We start from the raw sequence: 24,275 nt of genomic DNA on the forward strand, positions 1-24,275 counted from the left end.
TGCAAGTGCCAACAGGAAGAATAAAGTATCCAAAAGCAAAAGTTCCGAGTCACAAGCCTCTTAATCTGAAATATAGAGTGAATTAAGTTTGTGGATTGAATAAAAAACCATTCCCTACTTAATCGACCACTTAAAATACATCCCAAAATGTCAAACAAATAGCAGAAAGAAGATACAGCATCCATTCACTGCAAAGCAATTGAACTTCATCACTTGTTACCTAAACCTGGCCTTCTTGGGAAGGCTGGAGCCCGGTCCTCTTTCCGGAGCACGAGATTTTCCAAAAGCCTTCATTTTCCTTCTTTTTCTTTCCTCCTCACTGTCTGATTCATTTCCCTTCTCTCTGTCTGCATTACTAGCTTCCCTTTCCAACTCCTCCCATGTTTTCCCTTCATCTTCCTCATCCTCCTCGTTTGAATCATCTTCCTCATCATCTTCAGACTCCACTAAAGATTCACTATCTTCATCCTCCTCCTCCGACCCAGAGTCAGATTGTACATCTGAAGGTTCATATCCTTGATCTGACTCCTGTGAATTATCAGAATCTGAATCACTAGCCTCCAAGTTCAAAAATTCCCATCCACCATTCTCTATAAACTCTTCTGGGTCATCAGTGATTGCTTTTAATATCTGCCTCCAGTTAAGATTTAGCCTACTCTCATAGTACTTAAGGTCTGTAGTGTCAAGCCACTCTTTAATGCCATCCAGCGATGATGTAGGGATTGAATCAATTCGCATTACATCCCGTTTGAAGTCCTTGAATACAATGGTCATGTCAAAATTCTTCTGACCTAGACCAACCCTCTCCAAATTAACTATCTCAATCTCATTAAGGGTAATAACCACAAATGGTGTCTCTATGAGCTCAACAAGGCATGTTGATGTTGGTACTATGAATGCAGATGATTTATGTGGCACACCATGAAAACCAAGTTCTCTCAGTGGCTGATCAAACTCCAGATCCAGTGATTTGAATTGAGGCTGCGCCCATAGATCATTGACCCTATTCACAAAGTTTTGAAAGTCCATGCTGATTTTGTTCTTTCTCTCTCTCTCCCGCTGCTCCTCCTCAATCTCATCAGGGTCGTAGGCAGATCTTTTTCCACCTCCAATAGTCTGTACTACATCCATGACTTCAACATAAAACTGAACATCCTTGGTTTTCTTGTTCCCCACCATAATGTGGTTGTGTAGGTGAAAGTGCAGGAGGGTTATCATTTCCTTCTCTGCTGGCTGGAAGAATGCGTGTTTGATGTTTCCAAACATGATGTCCACCCGCTCATCTGATCTTGAAGTTGCATAACGAAGTCCATTTGTATGCACTTCCAGGGTGCCACTAAGCTTTCTTCCCCGACCACCAAAAACTGGGCGTATCCAAAGGTCAGACAACCTAATTGGCTTAAATTTCGCCCCAGCAAGTTGCAGTTTTTCTTGGGTCACTAAAGTTGCCCGCTCAGCTTTCTCTGATTCACGGGAGGCCACCTGTCTACGGAGAGTTTTAATTAATTGAACAACTTCACTAATATGTCTCGGATCCTTGGAGTGAAATGAAACTTCTTTAACATAAATAGAATCTTGAAACTTCTGCAAGTTTGCATCATGTTGGGAGAAAGGAGCACCGGGTATATTAAACATTATTCGAATATAACATGTTCGACTTGTGTCCTGCTGACTAGATACACTCTTTACGGTAGCAATGTGGAAAGGCACCATCCTTCCATAAAGAGGCAGTAAGATGGCCTCGTTTTTCTGATCAATCTGAATCATAAATTCTCTCGGAGTAGGAATATCATTGATGTTCTTGTATGCAATCAGATCTCCAGAGGGTTTCATAGGACCATTGATGATCCCTTCAGTACCACCACCCGCAAGTCTTCTTGCAGTTTCTTCATTCTTCCGAAGAGCCAGAGTTGCTTGATGCTGTTTCCTTAACTCTTCTTTGGACACCTCATGGTTGACTGATCTAAGTGTTGCCTTAGACGAGACTGTATCAGCAACATTAGGTACAGCTGCAGTTTTGGGCAACTGTTCTTCATCCTCATTGAAAGAGTATGCCACATCTTTCACAGCCTTAGAACACGTGGAAGTCACCACTTCTGGAACACGATCACCAACAATAACCGTGTCGGCTAGCAAAATAGCAAATCTTTGGGTTTTTCGATTCTTTCCCACCATTTGCAAATTCTGAAACCCAAGAGACACATTGAAGACCATGCCAGTCTTCAGAATCCGATCATTTTTGCTATTTAGATTAAGCCCTGACTCACGAAATTCAAGACCTATTCCAGTTCCTGCAGATTTTGTCAGATTGGGAACCATTTCAGGTGCTTCCTTTTCAACTACCTTAAGAGCTGTCAGATATACATCCCCAACTTTACTTCCAGGTTTCAGAGCAGCAATTGCTGCTTCATGAGCCTTTAGGAGGACTTCATAGGCTTTGCTCTGCACAGGATTGGCATCAATAAGAAAAGTCCGAGCCACATTTGAGCAATAGCTGTTGTAGCGAGATCCTATTGCACAAATAATCACACTCGTAGAATCGTAGAACAGATTTTCATCATTGCTTGATGCACTAGGTCTGAGATCAAATTCTCCTCCGCTTTGAAAAATTGGTGGGTAGCATATATCAACATTGTCAGATTTCAGCTTCACCTTTATCTTTTTAGGATCAAGTATGACTTTTTCAGTGTCATCCATCAAGGAAGAATGCTTTACCTTCTTCTCTTCGTCAATTACCTTCTCCACCTTTGGGACCACAAAGGATTTCATCACTGAGGCAGTCAGATAAGCAGCCTTTTTCAAGTTTGTAATCTCAGTAGGGTCTTTCACCGCAAACAGATCCGAGAATCCATTTGTAACATCGGTGAGCTGAAATTTTGCAGTCTTCAACTTCTCATCCCACAGCTCCAGAAGCCTACCTTCAGGGCCCTCTCTAGCAATGTGCCCAAAAACAGGGACATCTAATCCATCCATCCTCGACTCAGCACGAACTGCACGGAATATGTTATCCATTAATGCAGTCCCATCATCACTCTTGGCCTTCACATGCATTACAACTTCCACACCTACAGCATCTTTTGCAGATTTTTTCACTACTTCAAGTAATGACACCTTCTTCTGGCTGCACAGAAAATGGACCTGTTTCTTCATGAACACCATAATAGTGTCCGGAAATTCATAACCGATCAACCATATATTCAAAGCCGAAGACTTCAAATATCGCAAATCGTCAGATGGAGGGGGAGTTGCTACTGCAAAAACCTCGGCACCTCCCCATAGATCACTCTTAAACTCATTCCAATGAGAATATAACATTTTTAACCGTTTGCTGAAGATTTCAAGATTAATTGTGTAAGAATTCGCCACATTTCCAGACGCCTTGACATTATTATCATTCCGTTCTGCAACCATTTTTATAACTCTGCTTATAAGGAGCAACTACAAGGATGAATAGCCAGACAAACGGGAGAAACAAGAAAAATTATAACTCCCCTCCTCTTTCTAATCCCAATATGATACGCATTTGCCTGGATAAAACTTCTTCGGGTCAGAAAACGCCACAAGTTTTATCGTCTTTAAACGGAAATCTGCAACCGGAAAAAAAAAAAAAAAGCAACAGTTTATCCCCATGAATACCATTGAAATTGAAAAAACAAATCAAGGATGCAAAATAAAAATGCCGCGTTTCTACGCTTATTTTGGGACAAGTTAGTGCGAACAAACAATTATTCATAACATAAACCAAAAGAAGTCGAAAAAAATAAGAAACCTAGTACCACAAGCCTCAAATTTCAATGCTGAAAGTTTCCATTAACAATAATTCGTGATCCGAAATTGAATTCAGACTTTCGTCGCAGAGACTAAAGTCGGAAACAAACGAAGCAAGGAGGATGAAAAGAAAACATACATCATCGAGTCTTCGAGCAGATCGATTATCCGAACGCCAATACAGAGGGCGCGATTGCACACATATCAAAAAATCAATGGGAGAGGAGATTGGATACGGTGGGAGTAAGATTGAGAGAGAATTTAGGGTTTAGGTCGCCGTTTAAATACGAATCAGTAATTACCAATATATGCCCTCTCTCTTGGATCAATTTACAGGAATACACGTGGAGAGTAATGAGTATTGGGCTTTTAATAATTTACCCAATAAATAAAATAAAATAAAATATACGCGGCAAAACATGAGTGTTTCTTGTTAAAATTTCCCTTTATTTCAAAATCAAATTGTCGATTTTATTTTGCGAAATAATAAAAACTATATCTTTTCTATGTTGAATTGTATTATTATTACTATTAGTAAAAAAGCACATGCATAAGCGTGTAAAATAAAAGTAAAAGTTATTTTTATATGTAATTTTTTTGTGGGTAGATTGAGTGGGAGGTTTAATGAGATAGTGGATAGAAATGAGATGAGAGGATAAAATCGAAAACAAAAGTTGGTGTCCTCGTGTTAATAGTTAATATGTGTCTCTCAACTATTATAAAATAGAATAGATTATAATGATATATTGTGCTACTAAACAAAATAATTACCTGAATTAGAGAAATTCGAAGAGGTATGCAGTTATCGTCCTTGCAAACTCCCAACATGAAGTAATTGATCATCACCTATGTCACGAATCGCCAGCGGACGAAAGCTTTCCAATGCTCAAATCAGTACTACCCCGAATAAAACAGAGCAAATGAAAAAAAAGGTGATGTGCGGAAAGAAAGGTAATGTGCGAAAGTGAGATCCTCACTTTAGAATTGCCCTATTTATAGATGTTTTGTGGGCCTAAGATTACATGGGCCCGTTAGTGGGCTAAATACCAATTTTGGATATAATTCATCATATGCCATTATTATTAATTTAATTTCAATAAATATATTAGTATTAGTGTATTTTAAAACCATTTTTATTATTATTATTAGGATAAAAATTAATAAGTAGCGTTTATACCATTATGAAGAGAAAAATTAATAATTAGCGTGCATTATCACTAAGATTATACCATAATAATAAATTTTTTCCGGAAAACAAGTAGATGATAGTTTTTTAAAAAATAATTGAAAGATTCTTTTTTTTAAAATGATGGGTCACATTTAAAAAAAAAAAAAAAAGGATTATGAGAAATTGAGAATCCTAGGACCAATCCCTCGGATTCTACTAGATATGCAAGTTTGCCACTTGTGATTAATTAGTATTATTTTTATAATAATATTTTATTTAAAAAATTCGTGAGCGCTGGAATCATCATCCCTTTCTCTTACCCGCTATATTTTTTTTGATCTTACCAACTACTAGTCAAACTGTCGGAGCATATTCATTATTCACATTATGAAACATCCTAGACTTATAAATTTCTAAAATGCGAAAAATTTAAAAATTTTTCTTTTTCTTTTAATTTTAAAATAAATACTAAGTAAAATATTTATATATATATATATATACATATATGCCCATACATATATGTACAACCATAAAAGAGATTTAAAATTTTAATAAATAATCATGCAACATAAAAATAATTACTAAAGCGTCTGAATCATGCAATACTTAAAATAATTCAAAACAATTTAATCAACAGTGCATACCCTAAAAAGTTGCATAAAAATAATACTTAAATCTCAACACTGGAATAAAATCTTCAAATAAAATAGTGTTTAAAATATTCATGCATAGACCACTAGCACGATGCAGACTACGGTCACGGGGCCACTGCAGCTCCGCTCATACGTCCTCACTACCGGTAGGGGTAACCTGCTCCTCTACGTACTCCCCTGCACCATATCAGTGTAGTGAGCCTAGAGGCCCAACATGCATACTAACAAGGGTTTAAAATAATTTAATACACTTTCATACATAATACTTAACCTATAAATGCATGAGCATGCCTCCAAAAATAATAACATAATTGTTGCTTAAAGAAATCACTGAATTATACGTAACATACATAATATCATACATACTTGAGTTGTTGAGCACTTATTTTCTTAACATCGAATGGTCCTATCCGTAAGTGTGACCCATACTTATAGTGCGACTGATCAGTCTAAGAAACCATCGTACGAGACTGGTGGCGAACCACCCATACATAAATGGCAGAAACTGCCCATACATAAATGGCCACACTACTTCAATTTCCACCTAAAATATTTTATTTGCTCAACCATAGAACTTCAATCATAGCATAAAAATTGATTTCATGAATGCATGTACTTTAAATAAATTGTGTGTCCTTCATATATATTAAATTTAAAGTTCTTACTAACATATAAATATTAAATTACTTCAATGCATAAAAATAATTAAATATATATTCAGGACACATGCAATTTTCTCATGGATGGTCTTGGACTGCTGGCCCTAACACTCAAGCCCATTTACTTCAATCTGGCCCATTAACACTGAAACTGGCCCAATAACATACTTAAGCCCAATAAAATTTATTTTAAGCCCAATTAAATAATTAAAGCCATTAAAACACTCTAGGCCCAATAACAACTTAAATTGGCCCAATGGGCCCAAAAAGCCCAAAGACTGGCCCAATAACTTTCATGGGTCCTAAAGCCCATAAAGATTAGTGGGCCCACTTAATTAAATTAATTAAGCCCACATAAAATTAAACATAACCCAAAATAATATTTAAAAGTGGCCCATACATTAATTAAATCTAGTAGTCCACATAAAAACTCATTAACTTATTAATTCATTTAAAATTAAAATACCCGAGCCCGGCCCACCGAACCCGGACCCGGACCACCCGACCCGACCCTAGACCTACCAGACCCGACCCTGACCCCAAGCCCCGACCCAGCACCCCAGCCCAACCCAAAACCCGAACCCCCCCCCCCCCCTAGCCCTTCTACCCGCTGCGCGAGCAGCAGCCCTTTAAGGGCTGCTGCCGCCTTGCTCCGGCCATGGCCGGCCGGAGCGCCGCCGGCAGGACCTTCCCAGGGTTCTGCCGGTCCTAACCCAGGTCACACCCCGCTGGTCCATGGCCCTACGTGGACCAGCCGAGCCCTCTTCCCCATAACCCTAATCTGCAACCACCTAGGACCAACACATGAACCCCTTCGAACCTAGCCCATTCCAGCCTGAACCGTCTGACCCCAACCGATCCTAAGGCACCCTAGGACACCTCTGGACCGAGCCATCAGCCTTAGACCAGTCCATATCCAAAAAAAACGTGAACATGAACCAAACATGGAAAAATTCGAACCCTTCAAACCATTTTCTGAAAAAAAAATTGAAAGTTTTAATGCATACACAAATCACACAATTATAAAACTGATAGGCACGAAAAAGTTGAAAGAAATTCATGCCTTTCACCGAAAATGGAGAGAAAAACGGGCGTGAGACGACTCCGGGACGACGGGACGATGAACGACCAAGTTTGAAGCTTGAAGAACCGCGGCTATGGCTTCCTAAGGGTTTCTGTCAATGGAGTAGAGGAAGAGAGGTTGAGGTAGACGCTCGGTTGAGAGAAAAGGGGAATGAGGCGTGGAAAGGGGGTTTGGGCGCTTAGTTTGGTAGATTAGGATTATAATTTAGGTAGATAATATGTTAATAACTAATTAGGAGATATTAACAACCTAAAAAGATCTCCTAACTAATTTAAATACTAGCTAACTTAATAAAATATTTAAATCCCGAAATAAATAATAAAGGGAATTTTAAAGATAATAAAAAGTCATTAAAATGGCTTAATTTGGATAAAAATGGACTCCTAAAATTATATAAAATTAAATACTTAAAATTTTGAGATAATAAAACTCAAAATAATATTTTAGGGCTCTAAAAAGGCTCATGAAATAAATTGGATAGAAAGTTGTCATCTCGTCCGTCCCTGGTCCCGTCTACGCGATCAAATAATTAAAATATTGAAAATCATAAAAATTACTAATTATGGGTTAAATGCTTAAAAATAAATTAAATCATGCACAAATAATTCACATAATTATTTAACCATAAATCTAAAATTTAAATAATTAAATATCCTAATTATGCATGCGGATTTACGTATTTAAAATACCGGGTGTTACAATTCTCCCCCCCTAAATTGAATTTCGTCCTCGAAATTAAAGTACTTACCCGAACAACTCCGGGTAGCGAGTCCTCATGTCTGCCTCGGTCTCCCAAGTAGCTTCCTCCTCTAAGTGATTCAGCCATTGGACTCTGACCATCGGTATGACCCGCGTCCTAAGCCTCCGCTCCTCCCTAGCCAAGATCCGCACTGGCCTTTCCTCATACACTAGATCTGGTGGCAACTGTAAGGGCTCGAAATCCAATACATGCGACGGGTTGGAGACATATCTCCGAAGCATGGATACATGGAAAACGTTGTGCACTGCCGCTAACCCTGGTGGTAGAGCTAAACGGTAGGCCAACGTGCCAACTCTCTCCAAGATCTCGAATGGCCCTATAAATCTCGGATTAAGCTTGCCTCTCCGTCCAAAACGCACTACTCCCTTCATCGGTGACACCTTCAGGAATACGTGATCACCTACAGCGAACTCCAAATCTCGTCGTCTGGCATCTGTATAACTCTTCTGACGACTCTGAGCAGTCCTCATCCGGTCTCGAATCTGAGTCACTATGTCAGCTGTCTGCTGCACAATCTCAGGACCCAGCAAAATGCGCTCACCAACCTCATCCCAATGCACAGGGGATCTGCATCTCCTCCCATACAATGTTGCATAAGGAGCCATACCTATAGACGACTGAAAACTGTTGTTATAGGTGAACTCCACTAATGGCAGTCTAGTCTCCCAAGAGCCCCGAAAATCAATGACACAAGCTCTCAGAAGATCCTCGAGAACCTGGATCACTCTCTCAGACTGACCATCTGTCTGGGGATGAAATGCTGTACTGAACAGAAGCCTAGTCCCCATGGCCGTGTGCAGACTCTTCCAAAACGCAGATGTGAATCTCGGATCTCTGTCTGACACAATAGACACTGGTATGCCATGCAGTCTAACAATCTCTCTGATGTAAAGCTCTGCATACTGTGTCAAGGTATAAGTAGTCCTCACCGGCAAGAAATGAGCTGACTTGGTGAGTCTATCCACAATCACCCAAATCGTTGTACAACCTCTGGCACTCCTCGGTAAGCCAACTACAAAATCCATCGTAATATTCTCCCATTTCCATTCCGGAATAGGAAGAGGTCTAAGAAGTCCTGCTGGACGCTGATGCTCTGCCTTGACTTGCTGACAAGTCAAGCACTCTGACACCACTCTCCCGATGTCACTCTTCATCCCGGGCCACCAATACAATAGCTGCAAGTCTTTGTACATCTTCGTACTTCCGGGGTGAATGGAGTACGGAGATGTATGAGCCTCTGCTAAAATCTCAGCTCTCAACTGATCGACGTTCGGTACCCACATCCTACCACGGTACTGAACGATACCATCCTCCACTGTATACAAGAGATTCCCTCTAGCCTCATCTCTCTGTCTCCATCGCTGTAACTCCTCATCAGTAGACTGTCCCTCTCTAATCCGATCTCGCAGAACTGGCTGCACCGTCAACACTGACAAGCTCGGTGCCTGGCCACTCGGATAACACTCCAAGCCAAAACTCTGAATCTCGCTCTGTAGTGATAACTGTACGGTCAAACATGATACCACTGACGACTTCCGACTCAAAGCATCGGCCACTACATTAGCTTTACCCGGATGGTAGCTAATGTCACAATCATAGTCCTTCACCAACTCCAACCATCTGCGCTGTCTCATGTTCAACTCCTTCTGTGTGAAGAAGTACTTGAGACTCTTGTGGTCTGTGAAAATCTTGCACTTCTCGCCATACAGATAGTGCCTCCAAATTTTCAAAGCGAATACCACTGCTGCAAGCTCCAAATCATGCGTCGGATAGTTCTGCTCATGAATCTTCAACTGTCGCGACGCATATGCGATAACTCTGCCACTCTGCATAAGTACTGCGCCCAAACCAAGCTTGGACGCGTCGGTGTACACCACTAACTCCTCATGTGGCACTGTCATAGCTAACACAGGTGCTGAAGTAAGTGCACCCTTCAGTTGATCAAAGCTCCTCTGACAATCTGGACTCCAAATATACTTCGTGTTCTTCTTGGTTAAGGAAGTCAAGGGTACTGCAATAGAGGAAAAACCCTTGATGAACTTCCTATAGTATCCTGCTAAACCCAAGAAGCTGCGAATCTCCGAAGCATTCTTTGGAATCCCCCAATCCCTCACTGCCTGCACCTTGGACTGATCAACTGCAATCCCATCTCTCGAAATAATGTGGCCAAGAAATGCCACCTGCTCAAGCCAAAACTCGCACTTGCTGAACTTGGCATACAACCGATGCTCCCTCAAAGTCTGCAAGGCTATCTGAAGATGCTGTCTATGCTCCTCGATGCTCCTAGAGTAGATCAAAATATCATCAATAAAGACTATGATGAACTGATCTAGATACGGCTGAAAGACTCGGTTCATGAGATCCATGAAAACCGCTGGAGCATTGGTCAACCCAAAGGGCATCACCAAGAACTCATAGTGTCCATATCGTGTCCTAAAGGTCGTCTTAGACACGTCTAAATCTCTGACTCTCAGCTGATGGTAACCAGATCGCAGATCGATCTTGGAGAATACCGAAGCTCCCTGCAACTGATCGAATAAATCCTCTATCCTCGGTAGTGGATACTTATTCTTCACTGTGACTCTGTTGAGCTCTCGGTAGTCGATGCACAATCTCATGCTGCCGTCGTTCTTCTTCACAAACAATACTGGAGCTCCCCATGGAGAAACGCTAGGACGAACAAAGCCCTTCTCCAACAGCTCCTGAATCTGCTCCTTCAACTCTCTCATCTCTGTAGGAGCAAGTCGATACGGTGCCTTAGAGATAGGCACAGTATCCGGCAACAACTCAATACTGAACTCCACCTCTCTCACTGGTGGAACTCCTGCAACATCGTCAGGAAAAACATCTGGATAGTCACGTACCACCTCTATATCTGATAAAGATCTGCTAGAAACATCTGAGGTAGTGACCACACTAGCAAGAAAGCCCTGACATCCATGGCGCAATAATTTCCTCGCACGAACAAGTGATATCATCTGAGGAATACTGCTAGACTGAGATGCAAAGAAAGTAAACATCTCACCTCCCGCTGGCTTCACTGACACTGTCCTACGTCGGAAATCAATCGAAGCTCCATTAACTGACAGCCAGTCCATACCCAAAATCAAGTCAAACCCGGTCAATGGAAGAACCACTAGATCTGCTCGAATGGAGTGTCCCTGCAACTCCAATTCCAGGTCCCTGATAACACTAGTGGTAGTGATAGTCTGTCCGGATGGCATGGTAACATCGTAACCACAGTCGACAACCTCCGGTGTAATGCCTATCCGTCTGATAAAATCTCGGGAGATAAACGAATGCGTGGCTCCTGAATCTAGCAACGCAAACGTGGAGTTGCCTCCAACTAGAATTCTCCCTGCACGCAGAAGATTCCCAATAATTCATACCACTACGCTCCCAAGGTTAAAACACTACAATCCTTAATTCTAATCACAAAGAAACAAAATTCTTATTCTAGCATGCTGATAGTTAAACTCAAGTAACAGGCATTCAGATATAATCGCAATAAACAAAAGCAAAGAATTGAAAAAGTTCTAAGGGTTAGGTATACCGGTGATCAAGGAGGTATCTGGGTCTGCCTCCTCTGCCTGCATCACATATACTCGCCCACTGACGTTCTGCCTCTGCGGGCAGTTGGCAATCTGATGCCCCGGCTCTTTGCAACGATAGCAGACTCCTGCTCCCATAAGACACTGCCCGGAATGCATCTTCTGACACTTCGGACATACTGGATATCTCCCTGGAGTAGGGGCCCCGCCCCTAGTCTGCTGCTGTGGCTTCCCCTGAGGCCTCTGCTGATTCGGGCCCTTAGATGGCCCTGCAAACTGCTTCTTCGCAGGAGGCTGCGAAGATGGTCGCTGATACCCCGTCTGCTGAAACTGCCTCTTACCCTGCTGCTCTCTCTGGATCTCTCTCCGACCCTCCTCGGAACGTAAGGCCCTACTGACTGCAGACTCATAAGTAAGTACGTCTGCCATGCGAACATCATGCTTGATATCCGCCTTCAAACCTTCCACAAACTGCCTCAACTTCTCTGGTGGACTATCAGAAATCATAGGCACAAAGCGACAGCCCCTCTCGAACTGTCTCACATACTCGACCACTGTCTTGTCCCCCTGACGGAGACTCATAAACTCCCAGATCATGCGACTGCGCACATCCTCAGTGAAGTACTTGGCGTAGAAGATACGCCTGAACTCGGTCCACGTCAGTGTAGGTAGATGGACTCCTCTAACTGCACCCTCCCACCAAAGGGCTGCATCTCCTCTCATCATGTACGTCGCACAGCTCACCCTTTCGGTGTCTGTGATCCCCATATAATCAAAGATGGACTCAAGAGAGCGAATCCATCCCTCAGCCACCAAAGGATCGGTGGTACCAACAAACTCCTTGGGCCCCTTCTTCTGGAACCTCTCAGCAACGTCCTCCTCATGGGACAGTCTGGGACGTGCAGCCTGCTGCTCCAACAGAGCAGTAATACCCGCCATCATATTAGCATTGGCCTGCTCCAATGCTGATAAAGGATTATGCGGAGGTGGCGGTGGAGGCGGAGGTAGAGGTCCCCCACGTCGGTTCACTGGTCTGGGAGGCATTCTGCACCACCACATATTACTTTACGTAAATCGCCATGCATAACTAAGTGGTTTAAAAGTAATGCTAACTTAAATTCAAAGAATTAAATCATGCTATAAACACTTAAAACTTACAGACCGGTAGCGTGGATTTCTGAGCTAGCATAGCAGTAATGACCCCTCCAAGGACCGTGCTCTGATACCAACTGAAACATCCTAGACTTATAAATTTCTAAAATGCGGAAAATTTAAAAAAAATTTTTTTCTTTTAATTTTAAAATAAATACTAAGTAAAATATTTATATATATATATATATATATATACATATATGCCCATACATATATGTACAACCATAAAAGAGATTTAAAAATTTAATAAATAATCATGCAACATAAAAATAATTACTAAAGCGTCTGAATCATGCAATACTTAAAATAATTCAAAACAATTTAATCAACAGTGCATACCCTAAAAAGTTGCATAAAAATAATACTTAAATCTCAACACTGGAATAAAATCTTCAAATAAAATAGTGTTTAAAATATTCATGCATAGACCACTAGCACGATGCAGACTACGGTCACGGGGCCACTGCAGCTCCGCTCATACGTCCTCACCACCGGTAGGGGTAACCTGCTCCTCTACGTACTCCCCTGCACCATATCAGTGTAGTGAGCATAGAGGCCCAACATGCATACTAACAAGGGTTTAAAATAATTTAATACACTTTCATACATAATACTTAACCTATAAATGCATGAGCATGCCTCCAAAAATAATAACATAATTGTTGCTTAAAGAAATCACTGAATTATACGTAACATACATAATATCATACATACTTGAGTTGTTGAGCACTTATTTTCTTAACATCGAATGGTCCTATCCGTAAGTGTGACCCATACTTATAGTGCGACTGATCAGTCTAAGAAACCATCGTACGAGGCTGGTGGCGAACCACCCATACATAAATGGCAGAAACTGCCCATACATAAATGGCCACACTACTTCAATTTCCACCTAAAATATTTTATTTGCTCAACCATAGAACTTCAATCATAGCATAAAAATTGATTTCATGAATGCATGTACTTTAAATAAATTGTGTGTCCTTCATATATATTAAATTTAAAGTTCTTACTAACATATAAATATTAAATTACTTCAATGCATAAAAATAATTAAATATATATTCAGGACACATGCAATTTTCTCATTGATGGTCTTGGACTGCTGGCCCTAACACTCAAGCCCATTTACTTCAATCTGGCCCATTAACACTGAAACTAGCCCAATAACATACTTAAGCCCAATAAAATTTATTCTAAGCCCAATTAAATAATTAAAGCCCATTAAAACACTCTAGGCCCAATAACAACTTAAATTGGCTCAATGGGCCCAAAAAGCCCAAAGACTGGCCCAATAACTTTCATGGGTCCTAAAGCCCATAAAGATTAGTGGGCCCACTTAATTAAATTAATTAAGCCCACATAAAATTAAACATAACCCAAAATAATATTTAAAAGTGGCCCATACATTAATTAAATCTAGTAGTCCACATAAAAACCCATTAACTTATTAATTCATTTAAAATTAAAATACCCGAGCCCGGCCCACCGAACCCGGACCCGGACCACCCGACCCGACCCTAGACCTACCAGACCCGACCCTGACCCCAAGCCCCGACCCAGCACCCCAGCCCAACCCAAAACCCGAACCCCCCCCCCTAGCCCTTCTACCCGCTGCTCGAGCAGCAGCCCTTTAAGGGCTGCTGCCGCCTTGCTCCGGCCATGGCCGGCCGGAGCGCCGCCGGCAGGACCTTCCCAGGGTCCTGCCGGTCCTAACCCAGGTCACACCCCGCTGGTCCATGGCCCTACGTGGACCAGCCGAGCCCTCTTCCCCATAACCCTAATCTGCAACCACCTAGGACCAACACATGAACCCCTTCGAACCTAGCCCATTCCAGCCTGAACCGTCTGACCCCAACCGACCCTAAGGCACCCTAGGACACCTCTGGACCGAGCCATCAGCCTTAGACCAGTCCATATCCAAAAAAAACGTGAACATGAACCAAACATGGAAAAATTCGAACCCTTCAAACCATTTTCTGAAAAAATTTGAAAGTTTTAATGCATACACAAATCACACAATTATAAAACTGATAGGCACGAAAAAGTTGAAAGAAATTCATGCCTTTCACCGAAAATGGAGAGAAAAACGGGCGTGAGACGACTCCGGGACGACGGGACGATGAACGACCAAGTTTGAAGCTTGAAGAACCGCGGCTATGGCTTCCTAAGGGTTTCTGTCAATGGAGTAGAGGAAGAGAGGTTGAGGTAGACGCTCGGTTGAGAGAAAAGGGGAATGAGGCGTGGAAAGGGGTTTGGGCGCTTAGTTTGGTAGATTAGGATTATAATTTAGGTAGATAATATGTTAATAACTAATTAGGAGATATTAACAACCTAAAAAGATCTCCTAACTAATTTAAATACTAGCTAACTTAATAAAATATTTAAATCCCGAAATAAAGAATTAAGGGAATTTTAAAGATAATAAAAAGTCATTAAAATGGCTTAATTTGGATAAAAATGGACTCCTAAAATTATATAAAATTAAATACTTAAAATTTTGAGATAATAAAACTCAAAATAATATTTTAGGGCTCTAAAAAGGCTCATGAAATAAATTGGATAGAAAGTTGTCATCTCGTCCGTCCCTGGTCCCGTCTATGCGATCAAATAAGTAAAATATTGAAAATCATAAAAATTACTAATTATGGGTTAAATGCTTAAAAATAAATTAAATCATGCACAAATAATTCACATAATTATTTAACCCATAAATCTAAAATTTAAATAATTAAATATCTTAATTATGCATGCGGATTTACGTATTTAAAATACCGGGTGTTACACATTATGTTTTGCTTTTGGTTGTAAAAGTAAAAAGTATGCATGTATATGTATGATCAAACAGTGTCTCAAGAATTGATGAACCAAGGGAACTTAGTTATTAAAATAAGATAAATTATCAACGATTTATATGTAGTAGCAAATTAGGCATCGCATTCTGAACGTATAATACCTCTTGGGTTTTATTCGAGTCTAGAACTTGAGTGTAAATTAAAAATAATAATATTAAAATTACAATTAATATATCGTACAATGATATATACAATAATTATATCGTGAATTTTGTTATTATATCATAAAATGTTGATATTATATCATGAGATTTTTTATTCAATATATCATGAGATTTGATTAATAAATTTGTCTGAAATTTTTCTATGTAAGATTAGTCCATGTAAGATTAGTCGTACGAGTGTGAGTGTGGTTGCACCTGGAACACTGTTCAATAAAAAATTATCCATGTAATGATTTGGGAATAATTTCTAATAAGTTTGACATCTACAATCATAAATTCAATGTGAATTTGACGAATATGTCCTGGTAGCTTCGTAAGTATTGCGACTACAGATGCTCAAATCCTAGGAAAACACAAAATTCACTGCTTTCTGAGGAAGATCATGCAAATCCGGGACAGAAATGGTGATGATTGAGCAGCTATGATCTGGTTTTTGAGAGCCTTGTTCTCCTTCTCCAAAGCCTCCTTGCCATTCTTGAGCTGTGACAATGTCAATAGAGTTTATCCCAAGCCGATTAAAAAAGGGTACATATATGGACAATTTAAAGAAAAATAAAGTGAATCCTGGTATGCAAGTAAATGCACTCGTATTTTTGGTTCACACCATCTCTTGCAGCGAATGCTTGTTGTTACCTCTTCTACTTTGATAGTAAGTACTTTGACAGCATCTTGTAGAGATGAAATAGTGGTTGATATAACATCTTCATAAGCTGCTTCCGTTTCTTCAGTCGAGTTGGGGTCGAAGAAAATTCCTTCCAAAATTAATAGCTGCTCTAGCAGTTGGACATCTTCGATCTTCATTCTCAGTCTCATCTATATTTGGGACACAAAACTGATTAGATACAGAAAGACACGCAAACCATTTACTGGTCAAAATTTGTGGAGAATGAGGGTAACCTTTTCCAAAATCCTCTCACATGACTCATCTTTGATCATTGAGACTGATTCAGGACTTTTGGTGTCTTCATCTCCTTTGAAATTTACTAGTGTTGATGCCTTTATATGTCTTGCTCTATTCGGAGATCGAAAAAATCAACTCTACCAGCACAGTCTCGGCAAAAAAATAAGCATACAAAAAAGTTTGAATCTATATGTCCTATTCCTGTTCCATCCCATCTAAATATATAGAACTCGAGATCATAGGAGATCCAGACTTGTTGATCATCATAGCCAACCAAAAGTAAATTTGCATACCTTGAACCAAATCGAAGAGTGGACAAGGTCTCTGGCGCATTTGATGGGCTTGGTGAGCAGCAGCAGAGCAATGTAGTATGGGAGTCTCCTCCCTGTGAAGTGCAAGGTAATTTCATATTTATGAAGAGTTAAAACGGTGACAATCAGATGGAGTTTATGCAAACAGACTTACAATAGCATCCTGCAAAATCCGTGTAAGCTTAGAGTCACGATAGGGGATATGATTCCCCCTCACTGTTGAAGCACAAGTTAAAGCATTTATCACGTTTCCAAGTGCGGACAGTGATTTGTTGATAGTTTTTGCTTCTTCGAGAACTCTGCCTCCAGCTCCAGTCTTCTCTGCTTTCTCAGATCCGGCTAAGTCTACGAGGATTAACTTTCCAAACCTGACGCAGTTTCTACGCACATAAAGAGTTGATTCCAATTATTTGAAAATTTTGAAGTTGAGTATACCTTTTCTCCTTCCTTAGTTTCAGCTGGATTGAAAATATGTATATGCAGTGACTTCTACTGCTGACCACATTCATTTCTGTACAGGTTAAATTTTACATGCTTCCAAAACAGACAGCGATGAACTCAAATATTCGATGGAAAGGTGCTAGCCTGCTCCTTGGGCAATTTGGAAGGAAGTAATCTATACAAGTTGGAAAAAAAAAAAGATTAAAAAAAAAAAGAATACGGGTGTCTCCAACGGCTCTGTTTGCTATTCCACTCTGCAAAATGAAGAACGAGTTAAGTTACAGAACACAACAATGAACAGCAAGGAACATAAGGAACCTATATCTTACCGAAAGGCAATGTAATGCCTCTGCAGAATCTGATACAAGGATCTGGAAAAACAAAATCAAAGCTTGTAAAAGCTAGAATGCATGATGAGAGTTAATTTTAAAAGGGGGCCATTGCAGGAATAAGAAAATTAGGTATAGAAAGTCATGAAATCTAAAATAGTAACTGCATATTCAATACTGAAGGACACGGGAATATAATCTGTCCTATGACTCATCCAGTTGCCATGTGCCCATGCAATAGCATTCTGTCACTCAATCTGCTACAGTTTCATTTTCTTCGTGCAAATGTGATATAACCTATCTGAATACCAGAAAACTTCTATATATACATCTTCAGCCACTTGATCAGAGACATAAAGTTTCATCCATAACTATCCTATTATTCATGCATTCCAAGTGGAAAGTAGCTGTCATCAAGAGTTGGTGTGCAAAAATATTTGATAACAGGCAAGAAAAATAGTAGCAAAGACGAATTCCAATTCCAGGCCAAAACCAAATGAACCAGTTTTTCTTATGGATTCTCCATCAGCAGAGGCTAACAACACTCTGTCATAGTGACACGTGTACATATGTATCTTTCCCTATGTCAGAATGATGTCTCAAGCAGAAGTATTCGGGGTTAGCAGGGTGGAAGGATCCTCACCTCCGTCACTCCAGACACAAATATTCCTTGCTCCCTGCTCTCCTTAATCTGCAAATTGTCCTTGGATAGATCAAAAAGGTCCCTGAGGAGTGAAAAGTACTCATTAGCACAGAATATGTGCCAATTTTCCAACATAATATCAACTTCCAATTTCGAGACGGAAGATCAGGCAACCGCTGATACTTTCAGGTGATGCAAACCTTACTCTCTCCATGTATATTTCTACCTGAAAGCGTCACGAAAAGAGAGTCCCTTTGAGAGCTAATAATTAATAATATATAAACTGCTAAGGAGAGTTTATCCTCTTAAGGATCTCATACCATTGACAGTTTAATCGTGTACTTGGCCGTGTCGTTTGAATGTTTATTTATGTCAAAAATGCCATCCACCACTCTTGGTAGCAAGCCTTTCTCTTTTTCCTCACAATCTATTAATTTTGGTCCCTGAAACAAAATAGACTGAATAAGATCTTTGTCAAATAATATTGAGTGCATATTTCATTGCAATTACATTACCTCCATGGTGTAAGTCTTTCCTGCTCCTGTCTGATTAAAGATGCAAGTGAAAGGATTCATACTTGGGTATAATAACTTTGAGAACTTAGTAACAGGTAAAAAAGGAAGAAAAAACTTCAAACGTTATGTTATCCGTCTTGACAATTGATACAAAGGGAATAATGTGTTCACAAGACAAAGACGAGTAACGCAAATTATTATTCATTTTACGTTTAACACAAAACTGGAATCTTTTTTCATTGAGTATTATGATCCTCAACAAAGGAAGAACGGAGAGACAGAGAGGGCAGGAAAGAAACAGTAGAACAAATATGCTCTCAATTTTTTCCCCACTCCCCAGTAACTATACATCAACCAGAACTTGTGAATCAGAACTTCTCTGCGTACTTTGTGGTTGCTGATTAAGGGTACTCATGTACAATCATCAAAATTCCATCACAACAGATTATGCAAAACGTCTGAATCTTGAACTAACAGCAACAGATATGCATAAAGCTACATCTTGTAACTATGCACTACAGAATTCCCTCAAAGGCTTTATGCCTTTATCCAATGGGTGAGCAAAAATAACACAAATATGCTAAAGAAAGAGCTACATTCAAGTAAAGACTAGATTTCTACAGGGTATCTATCATACTCTGCAACAGCGCAGCAAAGAATTCTGAACAAGTTACCAAACAACTTTTAATGAATTGACATCAAACAAAGATTAATAGTTGAACATGGTAGGTACATTGTGCAGTTTGGTATTTCTCATTATGCACCAAAACATGTGATGGATTCCGAACATTGACAAGTACAGAGGGTTGATAGTTCAGTATCCTTTTTCATGTACCTATTGACACAAACAATAAAAATCAGATTTGTGTCATATATCCAACATTGGTTCCACAACAAAATGTCGTTAGCTAATAAGCTCGAGGGTTCTTCGGTCACAATGTAAAAACCTATTTTTTTTAGTTTGGCTATCCTCTTGGACTTATTGCATAACCTTGGCAGTCCCAATCGGAGGCTACATAGGGGCAAAAGACAATATGGGAAAGGACTGCAATAAAGTCAGCGTCAGAAGTGTGGTTCATGTTCACATTGCAGGCCGGATGAAAGTGCATGCACCAAATATTAGTGAGTAAGTAAAAGCTGTTCCAGTGAGCCGCTGTGAATGTAAGCTTCTCATGGGGTGAGCAATGGCAATTGATGCATAACATTGAAAACTCTCTCTTTGAGCTTATGGCCTAATATTTGATATACTGATTGATGTAATTTTCAGAACCAAACCAAGAATTTCACCTGTCCGTACGTAATGATGGCACCATTCACTCCATCAAAAATACCTACAGTTTTTTTACAGTTAAAAACATGAAGTTAGATTGAACCATTATCTTGACTAAGCATAAAAAATAAAGAAATCAAAAATATTAGAGAAGATGGAAAACAGAACAGATTTTCACCCCTGACAACGGGTAATGCAATGAATTCATATATGTCAGCCTGCTCTGATCCTTGATAAAACACTCTATCAAAACAAAACTCCAATTCCTCTTGCTTCTCATCCTGCCATGGGACAAATTCAAGCAAGCTTAATCCCCTAATTATCCATTTCTTGCTTCCCTGTCCTCTTTTAAGTCAATTATATGCTATATTCATATACAGATGAACTCATGATTATCAGATACAGAGACACCAATTAAGTTGTAACCTCCAAAGGAACAATAGAAATGCTTTTAACCTCAGAGTAGATAAGTTCACATTAATTTAAACTCAAACGCATATTTAAATTTTGAAGCATGTTCACTTGTTTATACTAATTGTTAAAAAAAAGGATATTAACATGACAACATCAAGATCCAACTTGTTTATAATTTTTTTACATGAACATTGAACAAGAAATCAAATCTAATCTCCATGTGACAGACAACTACCAAAGTTATCTGGGTGTATGCGCCCCTTAAATCTACGAAATCCACAAAGTTTCAAGAAAAGTGTAAGAACTTATGAGGGTTTTGGAAGATATTATTTCATCACGAAATTAGGATAGGTATCTAAATTGTAATATTTACAGAAAAAAGGCAGTCCCTTTCAGCTTCTGTATTTGAACTAATCCATATCAATTTTGGAACATTTATGTTGGAATTTGGACTATTAATGTTTTATGACTTTACCCGTTTGTAGTTTCTAGGCTCCGCTCAACATTGTCAGCATCATTCAAGATCATCCACCCATATATATTTGACTCAATTTCACATCTCTCATCGTCCATTTCATACACACAAATAATGAGGTGCACAATCAAGCGAGAGAAATAGAGAGAGAAGTGTCGGACCAACTCATCACAAACCTATATGACACTATAATTTGATGTATACCTCAAATTGCCCTGTCCCACCATCACACCACGTCAAGAATCTTTAATTACTCCACAAGGAGATATTAAGAAAAAGTCGCTTGACTCTCTCGAGTGTGTATCAAGCTCGTGACAATTGAGAGTAAAGTGAAAATTTGGTCGACCGATTGGGACTAAAACGCAAGTGTAATATTATTTTAGGTATTTCATGACCCCCACTCTCAACGTAACCCACAGCAACTAACACACGTGATTATAAGTCCGTTCCACCATAGCATTTCCAAACACACATTCACTGATTGGAATAAACTTATAATATACATATTATTGTGCACTCAAACAATATATGAATCGTAAAAACACCCAAATGGCTTTTATTACACCCTGAATAAACTACGTAAAGGCGCAGAATCGCATTCATACAACTTACAAAGGAACACCGAGTCAGAGTGATAGGTGCGATCTTCTACCTTGATTATGAAGGATTCAGAATCAACACCGGTAATGCAGACGGAATCACCGTGATCGGACCTTTCTCTCCCATTCAGAGGTCTGAACAGAGCGCAAACTCTTATGTTCCGCATCCTTTTCAGCATGCAAACTCAAGCAAAACCTATGCTCGATCAATCAAAACAGTCTCATTCATGAATTTATGTCGAATTTCATTCAATAGAAGAAATAATTGCATGAGATTAACGCAAATCAAATGTGTGTAACATGAATGCTCGAAATGCAGTGGGTATACAGAAGAGCGAGAGAGGGGACCTGAAAAGGCGGGGAGAGAAATTACTTCGAGCGAGTGAAAAAATCCTGATTGTAAATGACTTTATTATCCTCCCAGAATCCAGATGCCCAATATATCATTTATTTCTTTCGATTATCTAGATTTTAATTAATACTACATTATCAAATGGTGTATTTACTTATATTATTATAATTATAATATAATTGTTGTTGTTGTCGTCACATTTTGAATGTTTTGTATCCAAATTTTTTTATCTTGTTATAATATGATTGCTAAAAAAATTATATGAAATTAATAGAAATCGAAGAAAAACAAATGATAAAATTCGTATAAGTGCATAAAATACTTATGTGTGTGTGTCTATATATATATGTGTGTGTAGAAATGAAAATATAAAAAATGCAAATTTTCAAAAACTAAATGCTTGTATTAAAATATAAATGAAATTTTATGAATTCCATTCAAAACTACTAAATACTCATATATAAATAAAACTTATGATTTTAAAAAATCTCCAAAAATATTTGTAAAAAAAACAGGCCATGATTAAGATAGTATTTTGAAATGCTTCCTACCTGAATCTGATAGATAATTATTATAAAAAAATATTTATGGAGGTAATATATACAAACATAATATATTTTATATAAAAATAAAATCAATTATATTAACTTGATGAACATGTCCATATCGTATGAAAACTTAAGGTTATAATGTTTCTAGATTTGTATAAGTGATTTTGAGTGTTTGTTAACGTAAAATTATAGTGTTTTTTTGTTGTAGCTTCTAGATATTTTGTACCAGGCCTCTCACGAAAGAAGTTAAGTGATCTTGTGATTGATCTCAAGGCAATGGAGTTTATAAATTTTGATGGTTATTGGAATGCTGAGAAACTTCGATCAGTGTTTCCCACTTTCGAAGTTGAAGAGATACTCAATATCCCGATTAATCGTAACGACGGTTGCGATTCCAGGTTTTGGAGGTAGGAGGAAAAATGAAACTACGCTGCGAAGTCGGGTTATCAGATGGAGATGGGGAACTTTGATCCCCCTCTAGATAGATCATCGTACACACTTAAATCTTGGTGGAAATCTATATGAAATTTGAAATTTTTCTCTTAAATTGAAGATTTGATTTTCATCTGAAGAACTGTTTTTAATCACATACCTACAGAAATTTAATTTGCGTGTCACCATGTTTCCACTTCAGGTATGTGTAGGGTTGTTCATTGGTCGGTTCGATTTTAATTTGTCTAATTTCGGTTTGATTTTTCGGTTTTCGGTTTATAAAAAATATAATCCAAAGTCAAACTGTTCTACTTCGGTTCGGTTCGATTTTTGTACTATAATGGACCGGTTTATACGGTTCGGTTTGATCATTAATAATACATAACACAATAAAAAAACATAAATTTCATCCAACATATAATTTAAATACTCCAAATCACAACTTAAAGTTATAGTCATATAGTGAAGAAACAAAAAAATAACAAACAATACAGAGATAAACACCCAACCAAAGTCTTATAATATTTTCAAAAAAATAAAACAAATTTTGATACAGTTATTCCGATTTTGATACAATTATTAAAATTAATAATAAAAATACATTATAAAATATAATATGTTTTTTTACATAATTTCTTAGTAAAAACTTTAAAAATAAAGTCTAATTGAGTTACATAAACAATAATTAACTAAAAAATACATAAAGAACAATCAATTAATCAACAATAAATTACATAAACAACAACAATGAATTAAGTAAAGAACAATCAACAAAAAAATATTCAAAATGATTATTCATTCACTAAATATCATCTCCTAACATATAATATAAATAAAATTATTAATTTAATTTAATTTCGGTTTTTCAGTCGGTTCGGTTTTGAAATATATAATCCAAAATCGAACCAAATAAACTTCGTTTTAATATTTATATCCGAATTACAAAATACGATTTTCGGTTCGATTCAGTCTTTGATTTTTCCGGTTTGAATTTTCGGTTTTTTCGATTTTATCCGAAATATGAACACCCCTAGGTATGTGTTTATGGGGGAAAATCATCTTTGGCTAGCTGCTACGTGTCATTCGTTTTTCTTTTGCTCGCAGTTTCGTCATATTTGAAAAGGAGACCCATTTTGGAAAAAATTTTGATTTCGTTTGGATTTTGTAGTGATTTTTTAAAATAAATGTTTTTTTAAGCTATAATTTTTTGCTTTTGAAAAGCTTTTTT

General features: G+C 38.5%; 2 protein-coding genes across 6 annotated transcripts; both read right to left on the reverse strand.

Annotated features, from left to right (window-relative positions):
* On the reverse strand, positions 1–4,690 carry LOC140886559 (FACT complex subunit SPT16). 3 transcript variants are annotated; one of them, XM_073293197.1, is made up of 2 exons: positions 4,540–4,690; positions 1–3,587 (listed from the first exon to the last, which is right to left on the reverse strand). In XM_073293197.1, the coding sequence occupies exon 2, from the start codon at positions 3,409–3,411 to the stop codon at positions 217–219; it is 3,195 nt and encodes a 1,064-aa protein (XP_073149298.1). In that variant the 5' UTR covers positions 3,412–3,587; positions 4,540–4,690; the 3' UTR covers positions 1–216. The 3 variants fall into 3 exon arrangements, with proteins under 3 accessions (XP_073149298.1, XP_073149297.1, XP_073149300.1); XM_073293196.1 differs by lacking the exon at positions 4,540–4,690 and adding an exon at positions 3,908–4,075; XM_073293199.1 differs by lacking the exon at positions 4,540–4,690 and adding an exon at positions 3,777–3,856.
* An 11,352-nt stretch (positions 4,691–16,042) lies between these two features.
* LOC140891047 (kinesin-like protein KIN-1) lies at positions 16,043–22,095 on the reverse strand. Of its 3 annotated transcripts, none has more exons than XM_073299286.1 (16): positions 22,061–22,095; positions 21,766–21,908; positions 20,403–20,505; positions 20,242–20,285; positions 18,955–18,984; positions 18,760–18,882; positions 18,640–18,665; positions 18,440–18,521; positions 17,797–17,838; positions 17,688–17,721; positions 17,462–17,537; positions 17,181–17,394; positions 17,009–17,100; positions 16,712–16,826; positions 16,448–16,627; positions 16,043–16,294 (listed from the first exon to the last, which is right to left on the reverse strand). In XM_073299286.1, the coding sequence occupies exons 2-16, from the start codon at positions 21,889–21,891 to the stop codon at positions 16,175–16,177; spliced, it is 1,407 nt and encodes a 468-aa protein (XP_073155387.1). In that variant the 5' UTR covers positions 21,892–21,908; positions 22,061–22,095; the 3' UTR covers positions 16,043–16,174. The 3 variants fall into 3 exon arrangements, with proteins under 3 accessions (XP_073155387.1, XP_073155386.1, XP_073155388.1); XM_073299285.1 differs by having other exon boundaries at positions 17,181–17,406; XM_073299287.1 differs by lacking the exons at positions 20,242–20,285; positions 20,403–20,505; positions 21,766–21,908; positions 22,061–22,095 and adding an exon at positions 19,688–20,192 and having other exon boundaries at positions 17,181–17,406.
* Positions 22,096–24,275: the final 2,180 nt, after the last annotated feature.

Source organism: Henckelia pumila, chromosome 3 (genome assembly GCF_033568475.1).
Source record: "Henckelia pumila isolate YLH828 chromosome 3, ASM3356847v2, whole genome shotgun sequence".
NCBI lineage: Eukaryota > Viridiplantae > Streptophyta > Magnoliopsida > Lamiales > Gesneriaceae > Henckelia > Henckelia pumila.

Bases quoted from the DNA above. Each gene is read 5' to 3' on its own strand.
- LOC140886559 (XM_073293197.1), bottom strand. From the start codon at position 3,411: ATGGTTGCAGAACGGAATGATAATAATGTCAAGGCGTCTGGAAATGTG.
- LOC140891047 (XM_073299285.1), bottom strand. From the start codon at position 21,891: ATGCTGAAAAGGATGCGGAACATAAGAGTTTGCGCTCTGTTCAGACCT. The intron at 16,827-17,008 runs GTATGCAAATTT...ATCTCCGAATAG, and splicing joins ACTCTTCGATTTGGTTCAAG to AGCAAGACATATAAAGGCAT. The intron at 16,628-16,711 runs GTTACCCTCATT...TCCCAAATATAG, and splicing joins GTGAGAGGATTTTGGAAAAG to ATGAGACTGAGAATGAAGAT.